Source organism: Carassius carassius, unplaced genomic scaffold, assembly GCF_963082965.1.
Source record: "Carassius carassius unplaced genomic scaffold, fCarCar2.1 SCAFFOLD_106, whole genome shotgun sequence".
Lineage (NCBI taxonomy): Eukaryota > Metazoa > Chordata > Actinopteri > Cypriniformes > Cyprinidae > Carassius > Carassius carassius.
This window is the reverse complement of record NW_026775207.1, coordinates 77,501-90,000: the sequence shown is the minus strand read 5'-3', so window position 1 is coordinate 90,000 and position 12,500 is coordinate 77,501. Positions and strand designations below refer to the sequence as shown.

The 12,500-nt window shown below is 39.3% G+C and overlaps 1 protein-coding gene across 1 annotated transcript in view; it reads left to right on the top strand.

The window, feature by feature from the left end:
• The window catches only part of LOC132139450 (protein zer-1 homolog), a 60,160-nt gene that overhangs the window by 21,860 nt on the left and 25,800 nt on the right, over nucleotides 1–12,500 (top strand). The window contains exons 11-15 of the mRNA XM_059547809.1: nucleotides 28–69; nucleotides 2,223–2,342; nucleotides 2,453–2,568; nucleotides 2,642–2,830; nucleotides 3,622–3,719. Of these exons, the coding sequence (XP_059403792.1) occupies nucleotides 28–69; nucleotides 2,223–2,342; nucleotides 2,453–2,568; nucleotides 2,642–2,830; nucleotides 3,622–3,719 (565 nt within the window). The remainder of the gene's footprint in view (nucleotides 1–27; nucleotides 70–2,222; nucleotides 2,343–2,452; nucleotides 2,569–2,641; nucleotides 2,831–3,621; nucleotides 3,720–12,500) is intronic.

The window sequence follows — 12,500 nt, the reverse complement described above, 5'->3', positions numbered from 1 at the left end:
TAATGGTTTGAATGGTTCTTGTCACAGACGATGCTGAATCTGATCCAGAAGAAGCTGCAGGACAGAATGGTGAGTCATTACTGGAACAGACTCATCTTTAATTTATTCCTGAAACACTCATCACAAATTCATCTGTGAATCAGACTCATCACAGATTCATCTGTGAATCAGACTCATCACAGATTCATCTGTGAATCAGACTCATCACTGATTCATCTGTGAATCAGACTCATCCCTGATTCATCTGTGAATCAGACTCATCCCTGATTCATCTGTGAATCAGACTCATCCCTGATTCATCTGTGAATCAGACTCATCCCTGATTCATCTGTGAATCAGACTCATCACTGATTCATCTGTGAATCAGACTCATCACTGATTCATCTGTGAATCAGACTCATCACTGATTCATCTGTGAATCAGACTCATCACTGATTCATCTGTGAATCAGACTCATCACTGATTCATCTGTGAATCAGACTCATCACTGATTCATCTGTGAATCAGACTCATCACTGATTCATCTGTGAATCAGACTCATCACTGATTCATCTGTGAATCAGACTCATCACTGATTCATCTGTGAATCAGACTCATCACAGATTCATCTGTGAATCAGACTCATCACAGATTCATCTGTGAATCAGACTCATCACTGATTCTTCAGTGAATCAGACTCATCACTGATTCATTACCGAAACAGACTCATCACTGTTTCATCAGCGAATCAGACCGTTCACTGTTTCATCAGTGAATCAGACTCATTATTGATTCATTACCGAAACAGACTCATCACTGTTTCATCAGCGAATCAGACCGTTCACTGTTTCATAAGTGATTCAGACTCATTATTGATTCATTACCGAAACAGACTCATCACTGTTTCATTACCGAAACAGACTAATCACTGTTTCATAAGTGATTCAGACTCATTATTGATTCATTACCGAAACAGACTCATCACTGTTTCATCAGCGAATCAGACCGTTCACTGATTCATCTGTGAATCAGACTCATCACTGATTCATCTGTGAATCAGACTCATCACTGATTCATCTGTGAATCAGACTCATCACTGATTCATCTGTGAATCAGACTCATCACTGATTCATCTGTGAATCAGACTCATCACTGATTCATCTGTGAATCAGACTCATCACTGATTCATTACCGAAACAGAATCATCACTGTTTCATCAGCGAATCAGACCGTTCACTGTTTCATCAGTGAATCAGACTCATTATTGATTCATTACCGAAACAGACTCATCACTGTTTCATCAGTGAATCAGACTCATTATTGATTCATTACCGAAACAGACTCATCACTGTTTCATCAGTGAATCAGACCGTTCATTGTTTCTTCAGTGAATCAGACTCATTATTGATTCATTACCGAAACAGACTCATCACTGTTTCATCAGTGAATCAGACTCATTATTGATTCATTACCGAAACAGACTCATCACTGTTTCATCAGTGAATCAGACTCATTATTGATTCATTACCGAAACGGACTCATCACTGTTTCATCAGTGAATCAGACTCATTATTGATTCATTACCGAAACAGACTCATCACTGTTTCATCAGTGAATCAGACTCATTATTGATTCATTACCGAAACAGACTCATCACTGTTTCATTACCGAAACAGACTTATCACTGTTTCATTACCGAAACAGACTCATCACTGTTTCATTACCGAAACAGACTCATCACTGTTTCATAAGTGATTCAGACTCATTATTGATTCATTACCGAAACAGGCCCATCACTGATTCATCAGTGAATCAGACCCATCACTGTTTCATTAGTAAAACAAATTCATCACCTATTCATTACGGAAACAGACTCATCACTGATTTATTAGTGTATCAGACTCGTCACCGATTCATTAGTGAAACAGTCCTGTAGTCTGTATTTGCACTTCGACATAAATTAAATTAATATGACAAATTTTGCCTTAAATGTACATTTTGTGAAATAAGTATAAATTACATTTCAGGAAATTTCATTTAAAGTAATATTTTTTGTTTTGTTTTTTTGTATTTATTTTAATTTGTTAGTTTTTATTACAAGTCATGGAAACATTTGAGTTTATGTATTTTATTTTATCTGTTTTTTTTAATGTAATGAATGTTTTGTATTGTATGTGATTCTGCTAATGGGAATGAGTTTTTCTGGTTTTAGTCAGAGTTAACGCTGGTGTGTGTGTGTTCAGTGTGATCAGGTGATGGAGTTCTCGTGGAGTGCGCTCTGGAACATCACAGACGAGACGCCTGATAACTGTCAGATGTTCCTGGAGTGTAATGGCATGAATCTCTTCCTGGAGTGTCTGAAGGTCTGTTCATCACAGTTCCAGTGTATATACTGTACACAGCCTGAATAATGACTGATTGTCAGCAGAATCTCTGCTCCTCCCTCATGTGTTTGATATCTGCTCTCTCGCAGGAGTTTCCTGATAAGCAGGAGCTGCACCGTAACATGCTGGGGCTGCTGGGTAATGTGGCTGAAGTGAAGGCGCTGAGGCCGCAGCTGCTGACCAAGCAGTTCATCACAGTGTTCAGGTGTGAAGTGTTTCTCTGCGTGTCATTGGCTCAGTGTTCAGGTGTGAGTCTAACACCGTGGCTCTGCTCGCAGTGAGCTGCTGGACAGTAAAGCGGACGGCATCGAGGTGTCCTATAATGCCTGTGGAGTCCTGGCACACATCATGTTCGACGGGTCGGACGTCTGGACCATGGAGGAGCCCAGCAGGTCACATGTCATGGACAAGATGTGGGCAGCCATCCAGAGCTGGGACGTCACCTCGCGGCGCAACATCAACTACAGGCACGTCATCGACGGGGGGGACATTTGGTGTTGTGTTAATGCAAAGAGCATTACATTATTAGTGTTTTTCTCTTCATAAATCTCTTTTACTCTCAGAATAATAATAGTGACGCTCCGGACCTTCGGGGCAATAACTTCCAGTGTTGTGTGCTGAATGTGCCATGTTGACATAACATCATGCTTTCTTTGTTCATAGGCTTCCATTCTGTTGAGAAGGCTTCAATATTTTTACTATTTTTAAAATGTTTAATATTTTGGTTTGGTTTGATGTTTGTACTATGGAGAAAATACTTGAATTTTTTTCTGCTTCTGCTAAAAATTTAATTGAAATTATGTAATTATAATTGTTGGTTTATATATTTCAGGGTGTTGTTTGTGTGATTGGTAAAATCTGACAAAATAATGCATCCAAATTAATATTGTTTCTAATCATTGACTTATCCTAGACTATTATAATAACAAACTTCTGTGTAGTATCTAGTACATGCAAAATATTTTTATTCATTTTTTTCATGAATAAAACTACAGGGGCATTATTTAACAAACTGGCACTTATAGGGTTAAAATCCTGAAAATTCATGACATTTTGGTAGGTATGATCAGAACTGATGTTGGTTAAAAAATCTTTGTAAGTGAAAGTGGAAAAATATCAATGTATAATATTTTTATGACTGTTTTATCCTCTAAGGACCTCTGTGTAATTTTTTAATGGACACACAAGGATAACATCATCATTGATTTCATTAATGAAATCATCTTGATGAATTCCTCTCTCTGTCGTCCATCTGCAGGTCGTTCGAGCCCATCCTGCGTCTCCTCCCTCAGAGCTGTGCTCCGGTCAGTCAGCACTGGGCCACCTGGGCGCTCTATAACCTGGTGTCTGTTTACCGTGAGTAACGAATCATCAGATCAGATTTCTCAGAGTAACATCGTATGAAAATCCTCCTGTCTGTGTCATTGAGATCAGAGCCAATCAGAATGACTGTGAGGTGTAAACTCACCCAAACTCTCCCTCGTGTCCTTCCAGACTGGTATGAGTTTCTGTCTTCTGTTGAACACAAAAGAAGATATTTGAAGAATGCTTGTAGACAGTCAATGGCTACTTTCCACTGTTTGGTTACCCACATTCTTCAGAAAGTCTTCTTGTGTTCAGCAGAAGAAAGGAACTCATACAAGTTTGGAACGACATGAGGATGAGTAAATGACAGAATTAGTATCTTTGGTTGAACTATTCCTTTAGTTAAATTTTTCTGAGTTATATAGTCTGTTCTTTTTATTGCAAGGGGAGTAAAGCTCTTTACGATGAAGGACAAACACATTCTTTATTCTTATTCAATTCAGTTCAAAAGGGCTTCTCTCTCTCTGTTTCTCTCTCTCGTCAAGTCAAGTCACCTTTATTTATATAGCGCTTTAAACAAAATACATTACGTCAAAGCAACTGAACAACATTCATTAGGAAAACAGTGTGTCAATTGTGCAAAACGACAGTTTATTAAAAAAAATCATTCAGCTTAAATAATATCTGTGCAATCAAGTCAATGATATCGCTGTAGATGAAGTGTCCCCAACTAAGCAAGCCAGAGGCGACAGCGGCAAGGAACCGAAACTCCATCGGTGACAGAATGGAGAAAAAAACCTTGGGAGAAACCAGGCTCAGTTGGGGGTCCAGTTCTCCTCTGACCAGACGAAACCAGTAGTTCAATTCCAGACTGCAGCAAAGTCAGATTGTGCAGAAGAATCATCTGTTTCCTGTGGTCTTGTCCTGGTGCTCCTCTGAGACAAGGTCTTTACAGGGGATCTGTATCTGGGGCTCTAGTTGTCCTGGTCTCCGCTGTCTTTCAGGGATGTAGAGGTCCTTTCTAGGTGCTGATCCAGCATCTGGTCTGGATACGTACTGGATCCGGGTGACTGCAGTGACCCTCTGATCTGGACACAGACTGGATCTGCTGGCTACGGTGACCTCGGAACAAGAGAGAAACAGACAAATATTAGCGTAGATGCCATTCTTCTAATGATGTAGCAAGTACATAGGGTGTTATGTGAAGTGTTTCCGGTTCCGCTTTACCTAATTAATGCAGCCTAAAAATCCTTTAACGGATTTGGATAATAAAAGCATATTAGTATGTTATGTGTATGCCAGGTTAAAGAGATGGGTCTTTAATCTAGATTTAAACTGCAAGAGTGTGTCTGCCTCCCGAACAATGTTAGGTAGGTTATTCCAGAGTTTAGGCGCCAAATAGGAAAAGGATCTGCCGCCCGCAGTTGATTTTGATATTCTAGGTATTATCAAATTGCCTGAGTTTTGAGAACGTAGCGGATGTAGAGGATTATAATGTAAAAGGAGCTCATTCAAATACTGAGGTGCTAAACCATTCAGGGCTTTATAAGTAATAAGTAGGGCTGCTCCGATCACGATCGGCCGATTGTTAATGCGCATCTCGTCAGTAAAGCCGGTTCTTAAGCGTGATTTCACATAGAGCAGCTGTTATTACACAGAGCCGTTGTTAACTGAGAATCTGTGCAAATCCACGTTCATTTTCAGCGTTCATTTGCGCATCTTCTCAGTTAACAATGGCTCTGTGTGATAACAGTGTAACAGTGGCTGTCTGATATACTTTAAAATAAACATTTATTATTTAAAAGCCCATACATGATGATGATGCGCAATTATTAATTTAGAAGATGGGGTGGGGGGCGCCAATATGTTTTGCTGCATACCCCTCTAACACTGGTTAGTTGTGCCCCTGGATGAGAGGCTAAATAACAGCCAGTTTGAAGGTTTTGGGGACATATCCTAATGACAATGAGGAATTAATAATAGTCAGAAGAGGATCTATGACTTCTGGAAGCACCTCTTTCAGGAGCTTAGATGGTATAGGGTCTAACATACATGTTGTTGGTTTAGATGATTTAACAAGTTTATACAATTCTTCCTCTCCTATAGTAGAGAATGAGTGGAACTGTTCCTCAGGGGGTCTATAGTGCACTGTCTGATGTGATACTGTAGCTGACGGCTGAATGGTTGCAATTTTATCTCTAATAGTATCGATTTTAGAAGTAAAGTAGTTCATAAAGTCATAACTGCTGTGATGTTGGGAAATGTCAACACTTGTTGAGGCTTTATTTTTCATTAATTTAGCCACTGTATTGAATAAATACCTGGGGTTATGTTTGTTTTCTTCTAAAAGAGAAGAAAAGTAATCGGATCTAGCAGTTTTTAATGCTTTTCTGTAGGATATGTTACTTTCCTGCCAAGCAATACGAAATACCTCTAGTTTTGTTTTCCTCCAGCTGCGCTGCATTTTTCGGGCTGCTCTCTTTAGGGTGCGAGTATGCTCATTATACCATGGTGTCAAACTGTTTTCCTTAACCTTCCTTAAGCGTAGAGGAGCAACTTTATTTAAAGTGCTAGAAAAGAGAGAGTCCATAGTTTCTGTTACATCATCAAGTTGTTCTGAGGTTTTGGATATGCTAAGGAATTTGGATACATCAGGAAGATAACTTAAAAAGCAGTCTTTTGTGTTAGAAGTGATGGTTCTTCCATACTTGTAACAAGAAGTAGAATTTACAATTTTAGCTATATGAATTTTGCAAAGAACTAAATAATGATCTGAGATATCATCACTTGGCTGAATAATTTCAACACCATCAACATCAATTCCATGTGACAGTACTAAATCTAGAGTATGATTTCGACAATGAGTAGGTCCTGAAACGTGTTGTCTAACCCCAATAGAGTTCAGAATGTCTATAAATGCTGATCCCAATGCATCGTTTTCATTATCAACATGGATATTAAAATCACCAACTATTAAAACTTTATCTGCAGCCAGAACTAACTCGGATGTAAAATCACCAAACTCTTTAATAAAGTCTGTATGGTGCCCTGGTGGCCTGTATACAGTAGCCAGTACAAACATAACAGGGGATTTATCATTAACATTTGTTTCTCTGGATAATGTTATATGAAGCACCATTACTTCAAACGAGTTATACTTGTAGCCTGCCCTCTGAGAAATCCTGAAAACGTTGTTATAAATTGAAGCAACACCTCCCCCTTTGCCTTTTAGACGCGGCTCATGTTTATAACAGTAATCTTGGGGGGTGGACTCATTTAAAATAATGTAATCATCAGGTTTTAGCCAGGTTTCTGTCAAACAGAGTACATCTATATTATGATCAGTGATCATATTATTTACAAAAAGTGTTTTCGTAGAAAGGGATCTGATATTCAATAAGCCAAGCTTTATCATTTGTTTATCCATATTTCTTCTGTTTTTTATTTGTTGAACCTCAATTAAATTGTTAATCTTAACTTGGTTTGGACGTTTTTTGGATTTTCTAGTTCGGGGAACAGACACTGTCTCTATAGTGTGATATCTAGGTGAAAGAGTCTCTATGTGCTGAGAATTAACTGACCTCTGTGACGGGAGGCAGCTAGCAGACGGTCGGTTTAGCCAGTCTGTCTGCTTCCTGACCTGGGCCCCAGTTAGTCAAGTATAAACACTAAGACTATTTGCCATATTTCTAGAGAGAACAGTGGCACCACCCCAGGAGGGATGAAGACCATCTCTTTTAAACAGGTCAGGTCTGCCCCAAAAGCTCGTCCAATTGTCTATGAAACCTATGTTATTCTGTGGGCACCACTTAGACATCCAGCCATTGAGTGATGACAATCTGCTATGCATCTCGTCACCACGGTAAGCAGGGAGGGGACCAGAGCATATTACAGTGTCTGACATCGTGCTTGCAAGTTCACACACCTCTTTAATGTTATTTTTAGTGATCTCCGACTGGCGAAGTCGAACATCATTAGCGCCGGCATGAATAACAATCTTACTGTATTTACGTTTAGCATTAGCCAGCACTTTTAAATTTGCCAAGATGTCAGGCGCTCTGGCTCCCGGTAAACATTTGACTATGGTGGCTGGTGTCTCTATATTCACGTTCCGTACAATAGAATCACCAATAACTAGAGCACTTTCATCAGGTTTCTCAGTGGGTGCATCACTGAGTGGGGAGAACCTGTTTAATGTTTTGATCGGAACAGAAGAGCGGTGTTTTGACCCACGACTACGCTGCCTCACCGTCACCCAGTTGCCCTGCTGCAGGGGCTCTGTTTCCGGAACCGAACAATGTACAGGAATCCCTGAGCTAGACGCATCCAAAGCCGTATCTAGAGCCCTAACATTTTTACTGTCCTCAATTAAAGTTTGGATGAGTGTCTCTAATTCTGAAATCTTCTCTGTTAGCCTAACTATTTCCCTGCATTTATCACATGTGAATCCCTCATCAGCGACAGAGATAGATAAACTGTACATGTGGCAAGAGGTGCAAGAAACAATGATAGGAGAAGCCATTACTCACCGTGCTTGATGAAATATTCTTACTGCGGTTGTTTGATGAACTTGTGAAAGACTGGAGCGAGGGAGAAGAGAAAAGAAAACAGCGATAGGTTCGAATGAAAACGCTAATGACAAGCTAACGAGTGCTAACGCTTTGCAGGTGTACTGCACTCACGGATATAAAATAAAAGTGAACGATCAAAGTTAATCTGATAAGATTGATCGATAATATCAGAAATATGGTGTGAATTAAGTTATATTTTACCACTTTTAAAAAACAGAGAGTGATAGTAAGATAAAGATTCTAGAGAAAAAATAAAATAAAAACAGCTACACGGAGCTACGACTAGCAACAGGAGGCCAACAGGAAGTAGAGAAAACACTGTCCAACAGCGACACCCGCAGGCAGGAGGTGAGTCCGCCCAGAGACAGTTTTTAAGAGACATGCCACTTCCTCAATCCTGAATACAACTATATAAGGAAAACCCGTAACGGCAAAGATGGCGGTTGTGTGCACATGTCCCGCCCCTCCCGCTGGAAAGCCAATCATCTGCTTTTAACAGTCAAGCCGGGAAACATTTAAGCCTATCGTCTGGTTCCACTGACGTACGCACACGGCTGAGGAACCCTTGCGCATGCGTAGTAAAGGTATAACCTGTGGGGAAAAAGTCGTTTTAAACCTTATTTTGGGTTAAAGTTATCAAAATCTTTCAGTGATTTCTATCATATTTCACTGCTGTTTCTATACAGCAGCCGAGTGGCACGACTTGCCTGAAAGGACTTTGGTCCGCCTCATGTCTCGTGCGCATGCGTGTGCGTTTGTGGAGCGAGCGGAGCGTGGCTGTGAGAGCGACTGTGAAGTTTGTGGTGTGTGAGTTTCTTACGATCTTTTCTTCTTTTTTCAAAGTTAGGATTAGGTGAGTTTTTGTTGTTCATTGTTTCGGCGGGTGTTTGAGATGGAGACTCACTCGACAGGGTGTGACTCCTCTCTCTCACTCCGCCATGGAGTTAGATGTGTACCTGAGGCCGGCGTCTCAGTGGAAGAAGTGCTCGTGGCGATAGGCGAACAGGTGGGGTATGATAACGTTGTTTCAGCCTCGCGGATGAATAAGGCCGTTGTGGTCTTTCTGAAGGAACCGAACTTAACAAGTCGGTTGGTTGAGAGCGGCATTTTCATACCAAATCACGACATAGTAAAGGAATTGTTGAGATATGGGAAAATCGCTCCTTTCGACATCTCCTTTCGAGTTTTGTATGAAGGCAAGTCTTTCATGCTTTATGCAAGTTCCGGGAGTTTAAAATGTTACGAATGCCATGAAATAGGACATAAAAAAATGCGTGCCCTCATAAAACGAACACTGAAAATAATGAGACGGATAATGAAAAAGCAGGACCGAGTGGGTCAGAAGAGAATGATGGTGAGAAGGATAGTGTAGCAAGGAGCTTAGATGAAACTGAAAAGAAGGGAGATGAATTAGAAACGAGCGAAACACAGAATAATCAGGATGTAAGCTGTGAGGAAACAACTGCAAAAAATAGTGGTACTGGTGGTGAGAGAGCTGAGGAAAGTGAGGTGAATGTTTCTCAATGTGAAGATGAAAGTGGACACAGGAATGATCAGACAGGTGCAGGTGAGGTTGATGATCGGGATGATGAAACGGAGGAGACGGCTGATGATGACAGTCTTTCAGAAATGTCTGACATCATTTCTCAGAGTGGGGATGATCAATTATACACAGTGAAGGAAATCAATGATTTCTTGGATGAAACGTTTGGAAAGACTTTTGATGTCAAGATGTTTTTTCCTGATGTTGAAAGATTTGTGAGGTCAGTCATTAAAATACAGAATACTGTAGGATTCGAAGAACTGAGTCGTAGGAAAAGATTTAGGCTGAAAAAAAATTGTGACAAAATTACGGAAAGGGAAAGAATGGGTTAAAAAGCAAAATATATAATGGTTAAGTCACAAAGGGCACTTTTTTCTTTTTCTGTCTGTTCTCTTCTGATTGTTTGTCTTTCTCTTTTTTCTCTTTTCATGGAGAGCATAAAAATAGAGACAATAAATGTTAATGGAGGAAGGAATTATAGTAAAAGAGCTGCTTTGTATGAATTTATTCAAAATATAGATATAATTTTTTTGCAAGAAACCTATAGCGATTTGGGTAATGAAGTAGAATGGAAAACGTGGTGGGAGGGTAAGATCTTTCTAAGTCATGGCTCAAATCTAAGTGGAGGTGTTGCGATTCTATCTTCAAAGAAGCTTAATATGACTAATATATCTTCCTATGAGATAGATAAGGGCAGAATATTGATTGTACAGGTGGAGTTAATGGGATTTCCATTTCTCTTTATAAATATAAATTACTCACCTAAGAATGGAGCAGAAAGGGTAGGATTTTTAAAAAATGATCTAGTGAATTAAATTTTTTTGATAATGCATGTATGGTTCTTGGGGGTGACTGGAACTGTTCCTTAGATTTTACACTAGACTGAAATGGTGAAGAACCGTATCCCCAGTCTGCTAATTCATTAAGCAGTATAATAACGAAATATGACTTATCTGATGTTTGGAGGGAGAAACACCCAACAGTAAAACAGTATACGTGGGTTAAAGCCTCTCATGATCATATTAGTGCTGCGAGGTTGGATAGATTTAAGTAAAAATTATTCTAATAGAGTTTCAAAAGCCAATATTTTTCCAAATGGTTTTACTGATCATCATTTGTGCATGATTGAAATGAGTTTAAAAAAGTCACAGCCTTCTAGTTACTATTGGCATTTTAATTAGAAATTATTACATGACTCTAATTTTTGTGATAAGTCTGGGGTATTTTGGTCTAAGTGGCAAGAGCAAAACAGTGAAGATGAAGATTTAGTGCAATGGTGGGAGGTTGGAAAAGCACAAATAAGAATTTTTTGCTAGAACTACACAGCTCACTCAAATAGACTTGTAAAGAACACTATTAAAATACTTGAGAGAGAAATAACTGAAATCGAAGAAGGAATTATTGAAGGAAACTCAGAAGAAGGGGGTCAACTGAGAGAAAAAAGGACTGTTTTGGCATCCCTGTTCAATGAAAGAGCAAAAGGTGCTTTGATAAGAGCCCGCTTTTCCTCAATAAGAGAAATAGATGCTCCGAGCTCATACTTCTTCAACTTGGAGCGAAAAGAAGGAGAAAGAAAACTCATGTTACATTTGAAACTTCCAGATGGGACTTTAACAACTAATCCAAAAGAAATGAGAAACCATGCAAAGGACTTTTACACTGATTTATTCAAAGCGAGAGACTGTGACATTCACTGCATGGACGACCTACTGAGATCTGCCAAAGCTCACCGATGATCAGAGACATTGGCTTGATGACGATATTCAATTGGACGAAATATCAGAGGCGGTAAACAAACTTTCTAATGGCCCGTCCCCTGGCATTGATGGACTTCCTTCTGAATTTTATAAGCAATTCTGGACTCTTTTAAAAGATGATATACTTGATGTTTTCAGAGTTTCTTATAGGAAAAATGAACTGCCGACTAGTTGTAGAAGAGCGGTTCTATCTTTATTGCCAAAAAAAGGTGACCTTGGACTGTTAAAGAACTGGAGACCAGGGGCTTTACTCTGCACGGATTACAACATTTTAGCAAAATGTCTTGCAAATAGATTAAAACATTTTTTATGTTATTAATGACTTTCAAACATATTGTGTGCCAAAGAGAACAATAATGGACAATCTTTTTCTTGTTCGTGGTGTAATGAATTTAGCAAATGCTGGTAATGAGGATGTGGGTTTTCTTTCAATTGATCAGGAGAAAGCTTTTGATAAAGTTGATCATCTGTATTTATTTAAAACTCTTAAAGCTTTTGGTTTTGGTGAGAATTTTATCTCTTGGATCAAACTTTTATATACTGGAGCGTCTGCATTGTTAAACGTTGGAGGTGGGTTAAGCTGTCCAGTTTTAATTCATAGAGGTATAAGACAAGGCTGTCCTTTGTCCGGACAGCTGTACTCTCTAGCAATTGAACCTTTACTATATGAACTTAGGGAGAAATTGCAAGGTTTTATAGTGAAAGGTTGTGAAAACAGGCCAATCATTCTTTCGGCCTATGCCGATGACATCACTGTTTTTATAAGAAGTGAAACAGATGTAATGAATCTAACAAATGCTTTAAATGTTTACGAAAAGGCCTCATCAGCTAAAGTAAATTGGAGAAGAGTGAAGGATATCTATTAGGAGATTGGCAAGGAAGGACCCCTCCTGTGCTTCCAGGGGGAGTTAAATGGGGAAGAGAGGAGTTTTCTTAGGAACAGATGAATACAGGCAGATGA